At 36.2% G+C, this 13,113-nt stretch overlaps 1 protein-coding gene across 3 annotated transcripts in view; it reads left to right on the top strand.

The window, feature by feature from the left end:
• The window catches only part of TOM1L1 (target of myb1 like 1 membrane trafficking protein), a 69,420-nt gene that overhangs the window by 25,857 nt on the left and 30,450 nt on the right, over positions 1–13,113 (top strand). For 2 of the 3 annotated variants that reach the window (XM_058165815.1, XM_058165814.1), the window contains exon 4: positions 10,738–10,887. The exons of the other annotated variant lie outside the window; for it this stretch is intronic. In XM_058165815.1, coding sequence (XP_058021798.1) covers positions 10,738–10,887 — 150 coding nt within the window. The remainder of the gene's footprint in view (positions 1–10,737; positions 10,888–13,113) is intronic. 3 annotated transcript variants of the gene reach the window in all.

Below are 13,113 nucleotides of genomic sequence, written 5' to 3'. Positions count from 1 at the left end.
TATTACTTCTTCTTACAGTCCATTTTTAAAATTAATCCATCTTCTCAAATTCAATTTTTTTTCCCACTTGTATATTCCTTCAGATTTCATAAGTCCATTTCTCAAATTACTGTCCATCTTCTCGAACTCAAATTTTTATCACTTATATATTTCTTCAATTGCCATAACATTTAATGTCCGTTCTTCTTACAGTCCATTTTAAAAATTAGTCCATCTTCTAAAGTTCAATTTTTTTTTCACCCACTTGTATATTCCTTCAAATTTCATAAGTCCATTTCTTAATTTACAATCCAGCTTCTCAAATTCAAATTTTCATCACTTATATATTTCTTCAATTGTCATAAGATTTAATATCCAATCTTCCAATACTACTCCATCAATCAAATATCGTTTCAAATAAAATCTCTCAAATATAATATTTCCAGCTTAACTTCATAACTTTTACTATCTATAAATGTATCATTTAAAACAAATAATCATTTAAACTACATCCACAATATAACAGTAAGCAGTTAAAATCATTACATCCACATTATCTAAATTCGTAAATTTCACTTTCCATCCTTCACAATTGAATAATATCATCCCATAGATTTATACCATACGAATAGCAAATAACAAAAATCCTATAATTTATATCCTAAACAAATCAATTCCAAAAATTAACCATAATCATCATATTCACATCTTAAACATTCCTCCCCTCTCCCATTCTATTTTCCATCATTTCCAAACCAATTAACTTAGCATCTAACAACAAAGGATTCCCACTCTTTAAAACATTAATATAAAAATGTCTCGCTTTCATAACTGAATTAAGAAAATACTTTCTGCCTCTAAAATTCACTGACAAACCCATTGGGACTTCCCATCTAAAATATATCTGATGTTTCTTAAACTCATCCACTAAAAAAGCAAATTCTCTTCTCTTTCTTAACATTTTAGGAGGAATTTCCTTCATCATTTTTATATCTTGTCCCAATATTTGAAATTTATTTTTATAAAAGGCTTGCAAAATTTCATACCTAACCTTTTTAGTTGTAAAATAAATAACCACATCCCTCGGTACTCTATTTTGTCTTGCCCACCAAGAATTAACACGATAAATTCTTTCAATATTAGTCTCAAAATCTTCCGGCTCCACACCCTTTATCTGAGCAAGGGCTTGCGTAAAAATCTCCTTTAAATTTTCCTTCCTATTTTGTTTCAACCCCCTCACCCTTATAGCATATTCCATTAATCTATATTGTAATATTACTCTTTCTTCATCTGCCCTATCACCTTTGCCTGTATATCTTCCATCTTATTATCTAAGTTCCAATTGTTTTGATTTTTTTGAATTTCTTCTATTTTCCTTTGCGACTCTAAATTAGCTTTATTAATTTCTGCAAGATCATCCTCCATCTGAATACAAGAGCTCAATATTTGCGCAATTGCATCCTTTACCATTTTCATTTCCCTCTTCTGATCTTCCACCACTTCCTTAAAATCCAACATCTCTTTCTCTATTTCATCAAATTTTTGATCTATTTCTAAAAAATGACTCTCCAAAAACTCCTGTAAAGAATTTCTTAATTCCTTTTTAATTTCTTTTTGAATCTGAGCTGAGGAAATTTCAAAGTTTTTAATGACTTTTGGCACTATTTGCTTAAAAGCCATTTTTTTAAAAAAAAAATATAGCTTAATAATGGACCAAGAAGAAGAAAAAAAAATTAAAAAAGAAAAATTAAAAAAACTTTTCTTCTAAATCACTATAATCCCAAAGAAGAAGAAAAAATATAAATCATAAGATTCTCGTTTCTTCCATTTAGTCAGTATCTTCCTATATATCTTCTATTTCGACACTAGCTGTTAGTAAGCATTTCTTTAACTTTCGTTTTCAGTACACACATTCCACAAAACCGCCATTTGCTTTCTTCTCTCCTATCTTCGCAGCAAATATATCCTCAGGGGCTTGCAGTCTTCTTACAAACAAGTGTTAAAACTCCAGTTTCTGCCCCGTCCACGTTACAGTCCATCATAAATCAACTCCAGCCATGGAAATTGGACGCTTCATTTGTCCGCCATAAAGGCAGAAGCCTCGCCCAGCCAGGAGCTTATCAGGCTATGGAAGGAGAACTCCCCGTAAGCCTTAGAAGCTTATTAGGGTGTCTCAACTTCAACCTGAATGCTCATCTTTCCTTCTTTGCCCGAAGGAGAGAATTCCAAGCTGTCGGACCCAGATTTACGATGTCCTGACAGCTCTACTGATTAGGGAGTTAGCAGCTAAATCATAGCTGCTCTCCACGAAGCGGAGCCATACCGGAAGTCTCAAGGTACAACATTTACAACACAATTGATGGTCAATATATCAATATAAATCATAAGGATTGCCAGCAACAAGTTATAGTCATACAGTCATAAGTGGAAAGAGATTGGTGATGGGAACTATGAGACGATTAATAGTAGTGCAGATTCAGTGAATAGTCTGACAGTGTTGAGGGAATTATTTGTTTAGCAGAGTGATGGCCTTCGGGAAAAAACTGTTCTTGTGTCTAGTTGTTCTGGTGTGCAGTGCTCTATAGCGTCGTTTTGAGGGTAGGAGTTGAAACAGTTTATGTCCAGGATGCGAGGGATCTGCAAATATTTTCACGGCCCTCTTCTTGATTCGTGCAGTATACAGGTCCTCAATGGAAGGCAGGTTGGTAGCAATTATTTTTTCTGCAGTTCTAATTATCCTCTGAAGTCTGTGTTTTTCTTGTTGGGTTGCAGAACCGAACCAGACAGTTATAGAGGTGCAAATGACAGACTCAATAATTCCTCTGTAGAACTGAATCAGCAGCTCCTTGGGCAGTTTGAGCTTACTGAGTTGGCGCAGAAAGAACATAGTTTGTTGTCCTTTTTTAATGATGTTAATGATATACTGTATATACTGTATATACTGTATATACTAGCCATTCTATAATATCAAACCTATCTAATCAGAAAAACCCAAAATCAAAGTCTCATTTTGTTCCACCTCAAGCACAAAATCCAAAAACAGTTTCCAAATGGTAACAAAGCTAGCTGTATTCTTTTCTTTGATTAGGGCAATCAATTTGGCCATTTCTGCTAATTCCATCAGTTTTTCCAGCCAGTCATCCATTGTAGGAATTAAAGTATCTCTCCATTTTTGTTTGTAGAACATTCTTGTTGCTGTTAGCATATATAATAACAGTTGTATTTTTTCAAGTTCTTTGTCCATTAATCCTAAAAGAAGCATCTCTGGTTTTATCTTTATATTCACTTAAAGAACCTTCTGTATTAAATGTGAATCTTATTCTGGTATATATTTTTTTTTTGCTTTGTCTCAAGTCTATCAGAGATGATAAACATTTCTTCTTTATATTTACATTTCCAACATGCAATTGAAATACTTCTATACATACCAATGGTACATCATTTTACAAAAATTGTTTTTTAAGTTATAATTTAATGTCAATTTTAAACCCATCATCCAAATATTTTCCCATTGTTCAAGCCTTATATTATACCCAAAATTATTTGTCCATTGGCTGATACGGTGCTTCACACACTTATTTTCCAAATTCAATTTCTATAACTGTTTATAAACCTTAGCAATAATATGTTCATCTTTACTGCATAGTATAGTTTCCAATTCATTTTTTTTGCTTTGTCTCAAGTCTATCAGAGATGATAAACATTTCTTCTTTATATTTACATTTCCAACATGCAATTGAAATACTTCTATACATACCAATGGTACATCATTTTACAAAAATTGTTTTTTAAGTTATAATTTAATGTCAATTTTAAACCCATCATCCAAATATTTTCCCATTGTTCAAGCCTTATATTATACCCAAAATTATTTGTCCATTGGCTGATACGGTGCTTCACACACTTATTTTCCAAATTCAATTTCTATAACTGTTTATAAACCTTAGCAATAATATGTTCATCTTTACTGCATAGTATAGTTTCCAATTCATTTTTTTTTTGCAAGGTGAAATCCATAGCTTTAATCTAATTTAAATCTAATTAAATTTAATTTAAAACTTTCTTTCAATTGTAAATATGTAAATTGGTGACAGGCATGTCCTTTTGATTCCAACTCTTCTATGGATTTGAAGACAGGTTCACCTTGACTAAATAAAGTATTATTTGACTATAGGTCCACCAGTCTGGTCTCACCATCAATTCTTTTTTTAAAAGAGCTTCCTGGTCTGACACCCAAAGATGTATCTTCACAGGGAACCTTACTTTATATTTATTCCAAACACTTAGGATGGCACATCTAAAAAAGTGGTTGTTGAAATCAACATTTATTTAACTTATCATAATTTGTCATATAATAAACAGCCATGCTATCCAATTTTTAGTTCATGACCCTCCATTTCAAGTAACCTCTTGTTTTGAAGAGTCACCCACTCTTTAATCCAGACCAGACTTCAAGTTTCAAAGTACAATTTAAAATCTGGTAAACCCAAACCTCCTCTTTCTTTAAGGTAAAGGTAAAGGTTCCCCTCGCGCATACGTGCTAGTCGTTCCCGACTCTAGGGAGTGGTGCTCATCTCTGTTTCAAGGCCGAAGAGCCAGCGCTGTCTGAAGACATCTCCGTGGTCATGTGGCCGGCATGATTAAACGCCAAAGGCGCACGGAATGCTGTTACCTTCCCCCCATAGGTGGTCCCTATTTTTTCTACTTGCATTTTTACGTGCTTTCGAAACTGCTAGGTTGGCAGAAGCTGGGACAAGTAACGGGAGCTCACCCCGTTACACGGCAGCACTAGGGATTCGAACCACTGAACTGCCGACCTTTCGATCGACAAGCTCAGCATCTTAGCCCCTGAGCCACCGCATCCTTCCCTCTTTCTTTAGCATCTTGCAATAATTTGTATATAATTTTTGTTTTTTTCCCTCGCTGTATGAACTTAGAAATATGTGCCATTATTTATAAATACTTATAAGAATTTAAAAGAATCGGTAAAGTCTGAAATAAAAATAGCATCTTTGGTAAGACAGTCGTCTTACTTACACAGATTCTATTCTATACTGCACAAATCAAGAAGAGGGCTGTGAAAATATTTACAGATCCCTCACATCCTGGACATAAACTGCTTCAACTCCTACCATCAAAACGACGCTATAGAACACTGCACACCAGAACAACTAGACACAAGAACAGTTTTTTCCCGAAGGCCATCACTCTGCTAAACAAATAATTCCCTCAACAATGTCAAACTATTTACTAAATCTACACTACTATTAATCTTTTCATCGTTTCCATCACCAATCTCTTTCCACTTATGACTGTATGACTGTAACTTTTTGTTGCTATCATTAAGGCTTAAATTGCAACCTATGGCCATCATTTGTGTTGTAAATGTTGTACCTTTGATGAAGGTATTTTTTTTTCTTTTATGTACACTGAGAGCATATGCACCAAAACAAATTCCTTGTGTGTCCAATCACACTTGGCCAATAAAATTCTATTCTATTCTATTCTATTCTATTCTATTCTATTCTATTCTATTCTATTCTATTCTATTCTATTCTATTCTATTCAGAAAAGATAATTCCCAGTTGTCCCATCTTAATAGATCTCTTTTTAAATCTTTCTATACCGGTACAAAGTTTGAAACAATTTAGAATTTGTATTTGTCAATGTAACCTCAAGATATTTCACCTTTTTCTCCACCTTGAAGCCCGACGTTTTTTGTTAAGTTTTCATAGTCCTGAAAAGTATTATTCTTAACAAGCATTGTTGTTTTCTGTTTATCTATTTTGAAGCCTGATAAAGCTCCTAATTCATTTATTTTCTTCATCAAGTATTCTGTACCAGCTTTTGGATCCTGCAAAAATAGGACTAGGTACTTGAACGGACTGATGAATAAGTCAACATTTACTGGGAGTGGGACAGATAACCTGCAGTATTCAGTACAATAAATATTTATATTTCATTCCAATGGATGTGGCTCAGAACCAATTCATGGTCTCACTGGGGCATTCTTCTCTGATGAAAATAGCTGTTACCATGGAAGTAGCTTCCATTAGTTTACTCACAAATGCTTTGCCAAAAAAAAGCCCTTTTAATTCACACTTTCAATCTAGCTGTTTATTGAAAACAATGGGAGGACTAAATTATTTTAATGGAATACAAGATCTAATAACTCTTCATCACCATCTGTACAGGGAAAGTGTAATAACGAGAGAAGTGTTGCTAATTTCTTCAATATATCTTGCAAAAAATATTTTCCATATTCAGAACCACTTTAAACTTGCTTCTGTGAGCAAATAGCTGATTATCATGTCCTTCATGATTCTAGCTAAAACATTTTGGTAGCTGTGATATAGTTCCTTTCCCTATGACTTCCTTCCTTCCTTCCTTCCTTCCTTCCTTCCTTCCTTCCTTCCGTCCGTCCGTCCGTCATTCATTCATTCATTCATTCATTCATTCATTATTTTGCCTCCCTCCCACCCACCATCTCTTTTTTTAATCTAGTTTGCTTGCTGCTTTTCTAATCTGTGATTTTGGGGTTTTGGTTTTTCCTGCTGTTTTCTGCTTTTTATTGTTCTAAACTTGCAAGAAAATTGCTTTTAAAAAGTCCATACTCAGTGGTCAAAATTGCCCTTAATTTGGCCTTCAGAACAGTGAATTCCCTTGAAATACTGATTGCTACAGATTTCTGGTACAGGTATAGTAATACCGGTGCTTTGCTGAATTGAACAATTATTGAGAGGACTGTTACATTCTCACCATTTTCAGTTTTTTTATGCTGTACTATTATAATGAAAAAGCTTCATTTGGACATAACGCAAAGTATGGTTTAGTGTTAACAAAAACTAACAGTGTGTGTGCTCTTTACTTTTCTGCCCTTGCAAAGGTCACTGGCAGAGACCAGAAACTTTGCTTCCTTTTGTAACTACTATAAGTGCATTTCACTGTTATCAATGAACAATGACCTAGTCTAGCCAGTGAAATTGTGGCTTGACTTTTTTGTCTTGTAATGCAGAGGTGGTCAAACAGTGAGCTGTGCTTCCCACCCATCCCCACCCCAGGGATTGTGAGTATTGGGGTGGGGTTTATTTATTTATTTATTATTCGAATTTTTATACTGCCCTTCTCCGAAGACTCAGGGCAGTGTACAGCACGGATAAAACATGGATACCAAATCTTATAAATTTCTGAATTCATAGTTGGTGGGCCGAGAATTCAGTCCACCTAGGAAGACGGCTTTAGCAGCAGCTTTCAACCTAATCTATTAATTTTCAGACATGGAAAGGAGTTCAGATTTCCCCATCCTCAACCAGATGACAGGGGTGTTGTGGATTGGCATCTCAGGCTTCTAGAATGCAGTGCAAAAAACACTACAAAATTAGAGACAGCTTAATGCTTCCAGCAATTATAACTAGCCCTATCATTTGTGGCTGTTACAGTTATTACTGCTATTGGTATTGCCGTTACTATTATCATTGGCATGATTGACACACATTTGCATGGCACTGTAAGGTTTGAGAACCCTGAGTTTAGTACAAGAGATCATAACTAGTTGAAGAGCCTTTTCCTGACATTGATTTAAATTAAAACTTATAACCCAAAAAAATTAATACCATTAATATAATTGTGCCCTGTGTTTCTCTCTTTTGTCACATTATAAAACCAAGAATTCAGTACCAATTTTATAGGACATCTTGGGCCTGCAGTACAAACATTGGGGATAATATACATTATTATTTTTGGTGGCTAAGTGAAGTGGTTGTTAAGTGAGGCATCACATGAACAGACCTGATTTTACAACCATTTTTGCTATGGTCATTAATTGAATTATGCAGTCGTTAAGTGAATTTGGCTTCTTCCCTCATTGACTTTGCTTGTCAGAAGCCAGTTGGACAGGTCTCAGATCATGTTCATATGACAGCAAGACATCATAGCCATTGTAAATGCAAGCCAGTTGCCAAATGCTCAAATTACAGTCATGGAACCACAGGAGTGGTGAAACAGTTGTAACTTCGAGGAGAGGTTTTAAGTCACATTTTCCAAGGCTGTCATAACTTTGAATCATTGTTAAATGAACAGTTGCAACTCATTGATTACTTACTGTATATAATCTTGGGGATTCAAATTATCCACTGGAGCTTAACAGAGAAAACATTTATGTTTATAAAGCTGGTTTGATCCCCTAAGGCTAAGCCATATTTAACTACTGGTTAACTACAAGTTTGGATTGAGACTTACAGTAAATATAAAATGCAACTAATTGAAAATGAAATTGCTTCCAGTCTTCCATGGGAGAATTGATGTTCTATGTTGCCTAAAACTTTTGTGGATAATACTAAACTATGACTTTATTTTAGAGTTAGTCTAAAGTAGATCATTGTAAAATTACAGGATAGCTGTAATATAATGATCTGTTTTTAATTGTCTTGATGATAGGAATATCATTACCAGAGGGCTGCACTGTTATTTCAATATGTGATTCAGGATCCTGGAATGGCATTGTTTAAATTTAACATTATGTTATAGATGTTTCTTTTTAATAATAATAATAATAATAACAACAACAACTTTATTGTCATTGTACATGTATACACAGTATACCCATACAACGAAATTCACTTAACACCCAAAGACCAGGTCTAACACACATAACAATCTCCAAACAAACTCCCACACACCACAAATTCCCCACCCCTAAACCTAAACTTTTGTGATTCACAAAGCTTTTAAACATTTTTACTGCCCTTCTAAAATAAGTTAAATAATTTATTTTCATTATCTGCCCTGAACATAGTGCCCTTCTGTTGTAGTCATATGCATAACCCATTGGATGTATATCTGACAAAACAATAAAACTCTATCATATCAAAATTTGTCCTACGAGTTTGGAAGAACCTTCAGCTTTGATATCTATTTTTCAGAGTCCTTTAAAATTCACTTAGAATTGGTTTGCATGGCCTTTTTTGAATTTCATCGCTGCAAAAATGGCAGATGATACCAGCAATTCTCCCTTTCCTTCAGCTCCATAGAACCTCTGTCATTCTGCAGCCTCCCTAGTTGTCCACATTTCTGACCGAAAATGTACCCATGAGAGAAGCGCCTTCATCCTATCTTCCCTTGGGATTTAATTGGCACAAGGGAAGCTGGCAGGGTTGTGGACCACTGGATAAATGATCATACTCTGAAAGATAAGATGCTTATAAGCAGCTCTTTGTCACTTTGTAAGATCAGTGCAAGAATCCTAAGACGTACCCAAATGTTGACGTTACCCTTGTCAACATTTTTTCTCCTTAAAAAAAAAAAAGACACCCGCTCCCCATCAGATTGAATGATTATCATTGAAGATCATACATATCGGAAAATACTTCCTCAATATTCCCTACCATTTCAGGTTCAAAAGTTTCTGAGTATTTGTTGTGGAGAAATAGTCATAGATTACTCTTCTTTGTAGACTTCCAAGAAGTCTCTGTAGAAAACAGTGGCAATGAGATGGAACTTTCTATTGATCCAGGATGGCTTTTATGTGAAGAAAAGGATATCTTTTTCTTTTAATTTTTTTAAAAATTAGGAATATTTGTATTTCCTTAAAAGGGGAGGGGGAAAGAGAAGATGAACCAAATCAAAACATACCGTATCTTAGTGATGGGCAGTAAATTTCATCAATATTTGGAATGAGAGTGACTAGAGATTATAATTTAGGATTTATTTTGGATTATGATTGTTAGTTTTGATACCCTGCATTTCGTTCTGGGAAGTTGGGGTGGGGGGGTAAGAGGGAGGGGAATTGGGGGGTGGAGGGTAGAGGATGGAGTGATGGTTAATGTACAGGGATTATTGAAGATGTATAAATATAGTTAATGTAGGGTCGGGTCTGCCCAGCTACCATTTTAGAATGGTGGGGAGGGAGAAAGAAAGGAGGAGAGAGTAGGAGGTAGGAAAGAGGAGAAGAGGAAGGAAGTGGGGTAGAAGAGGGAGAAGGAAGGTGTAGGGTGGAGGGAGGAGAGGATGTAGATAAGAGAAGGGGAGGAAGGTCTGGAAAGTAGAAGAAGGTAGAAAAGGGAAGAGAGTTAAAAGGAGGTGGTGGTGACTGGGCAAGCCCGACTAATTGTATATGACTGTACATTGGATGAGTTGTTGAATATGAATGTAAAAATAAAACTTTTTTATAAAAAAAAATATTTGAAATGAGATAATTAAAATCTTAGAATTAACATATTGTTCATCTAGTTTTGGAAGCTGAAAATCTGTCTTCCAGAAGAGGTACTGAAGAGAAATGTAGTGGGATCATTAGTGTCATTTGAGTTAAAAAGTTCATATTTTCTGTGAATCTTCTAGCAATTGTTTTTCTTCAACTGTTTCATCTATGACATCTGAGGAGACATCTGCTGCTGCCCACTCTTAATTCATGGATAAGTGCTCTGCTCATTTGGCTAGCCAGACTGAATGGATCCAAAAACCATATGCCACTTTGAGCTGCCCCCCCTCCTCCCAATTTTATCCTGCAACCAGTTCGTAGAATCATTTCAAGTTATTCAGGCAATATTGATGGTCTATGGAATGTATTTTAAGAAACTCTGCAGTAGGAGAACCATTGGCTGAGAAACACTCAGTAGTACAAAAGGAAGCTTGAGATGATAACTGACGGCATGGGTGCCATGAAAAATGGGGCAGGAGAAATAGAAACAAAAGGAACTTCATAGGGCATTACTCTCACAGAAATTGTTCATATCACTGATGAAAAAATCCATTTGTTTGCAGCTCCTTGAGATGTGTATGAAGAACTGTGGGCCAAGGTTCCAGTCTCTGATAGTGAAACGAGATTTTTGCAAAGATAGGCTAGTAAAGCTGCTGAATCCAAAGTTTAACTTACCAGTGGATTTGCAGGAGAAAATTTTAACCTTTATCATGGTAAGCTTTTTTCCCCCTTATTTCCTTTTTGCTCCCTCGATGAAATAAATGTTATCAATGTTTCATGACAGCTGTGCTATGGTGCCTGGAAAGGGAGTGTGTGAAAACCAGTTTCCTTTTCTTCTCTTTGAAGTTCTGTATGGAGAACAGAAAGTGAAGAGAAGGATAGAGAATCTGTTGGCCTGGTTTTCAAATGATCCCTTTGTAGTTGCATAATCTTCCCTATCTGCTCATACTGAAAACCCGTAGGGCAATCATTCTGTATTTTTTCTGCTCTTAAGAAAAAAGTTATTTTCCCAGTCAGCAAATAAAAGAAGTGTTTCTGAGGAGAAAGTGGGAGTTTTTCTTCACTGTTGGTTTTCATGGGACCATACAGAATCATAAATTCACTTCTACATCTGAGTGGGCCAAAACAGAAATAGGAAACCTTCACGTCCCATTTTAGCCGTCAGTTTCCAGAAGCCAATAGTACTGGGTTATGGAAGTTGTGATCCAAAACATCCAAAAGCATCAGTTTGCTTATACCTTGTATAAAATTTATACTTTCACAAAACCATTTCAATAGGTAGAGGAGTCGTTCTGTTTACCAACTCTCAGAAATACTTGTATCAAACATCCATTAAGAATCAGAGATTAGAATATCATTTTATTCTAGATGGCTAGTAAAGCTGGAAAGATCTGTGAAAGTAAGAAATAAAGTCAGCCTTACCTTCACAGAACTTTCCAGTTTTACTAGCCATCAAGAATAAAATATTCTAATCTCTGATTAGAGATTAGAGATTTATTAATCTCTAATAATTGACACCACTATTTCTGGGAGTTGCTAAACTGTTAGAATGACTCCTCTATCTACTGAAATGGTTTTTGTGACAGTGTTTCCATGAGATAAAAATCAAAATTTAGCACGTCCTTTTATACAACTAGTAATGCCTCTCCCCTCATGATGTTGAAAGCTAACCTATCACATAGAGGAATAAACATTCACAAGTTTGCTGAATATGAGAAACACCAGCTTTGAGAAGAACAAAAGAAGGATCGAAGGCTCCATCTAATCTATTGTCCTGCCTATGTTGCCTGTGGATATGGAATGGCATGTTACCTCTCAACAGAGGCATTGTATGAAGACTATAGTTCTTTCCACATTACAAGTCAGTTTACTGGGATGACCTCTACCGTAGTGTAAGAATCAGGAAGACATTTGCAGGATGTGTAGTTTTATAACCAGTGGTGGGATTCAGCCAATTCGCACCACTTCGGGAGAACCAGTTGTTAACTTTCTGAGCAGTTTGGTGAACTGGTTGCTGGAAGAAATCATTAGGGCAGAGAACCGGTTGTTAAATTATTTGAATCCCACCACTGTTTATAACCTTCTCTCTTTGGCAATCCCTTTTTAAAGTTAAAGTCTTGTCTTTTTGTGTGTGTTTTCCACAGCAGGGCTTCACAATTTATGGCCTGTGGGCTGGATGTGGCCTGCCACCTGAAATAATCCAGTTTATAGCCCCCAAAATAAGTATATTTAGCTGGCCCACAAAAGAAAGGGAGAGAACAAACAGTTATTTTTTGAGCTCTTATCACTTTACTGGGTGACCATTTTGATGACCACTTCACCAGTCATCTCTGCATAGTCAACACAGAAAGTCCCCTGTCCAATGATGGGGTAATGGGGAGAAAATGGCAATAACGTGGCCTTTGACTCTATGTGGGAAAAGGAGAATCCCTGTTCTGAAGTATCCATTTTGAGAAATTTGAGAGATCTTCATTAAATAGTTTGGTCAATTTTTCCCCTGAACCTTTGATTTGGTTTTAATACATAGACGTCTCTTAATGTATCTAAAATGGTTCTGTTGCAATACCAAGGGATCCCTTTCTCCATTTTGGTCTGTCCGTGTACTGATTTGGCACGATAGGAGAGGAGAACTTGATGCATCAGGTTCTTTTCTGATACAGCCTCATTCCTCTGAAAGTCTTTTGAAGAAATACCGGAGCTGTTGGAGACGACTTCTGGTATCCGGCGGCAACGGACATCTGGAGGTGTCTCTCCTGCCTCCAGTGTCCGAATCCGGCCGCCTCTGAGGCCCTTAGGGGCCAGGTGTTCCGAAAAGGACACCTGCCGCACGGACGGCTCGCCAGGGGTCTCCCAGCCGACATACAGGACTGGGGGGACCGATGCTGGCGCGTCCTAGGCTCGGAGGGGTTCGGAGGCCTCAGGCCGCGGCCATTATTTTG

Source organism: Ahaetulla prasina, chromosome 2, assembly GCF_028640845.1.
Source record: "Ahaetulla prasina isolate Xishuangbanna chromosome 2, ASM2864084v1, whole genome shotgun sequence".
Taxonomy (NCBI): domain Eukaryota; kingdom Metazoa; phylum Chordata; class Lepidosauria; order Squamata; family Colubridae; genus Ahaetulla; species Ahaetulla prasina.
Note: the sequence above shows the minus strand (reverse complement) of the source record. Positions and strands in the feature narration are given on the sequence as shown.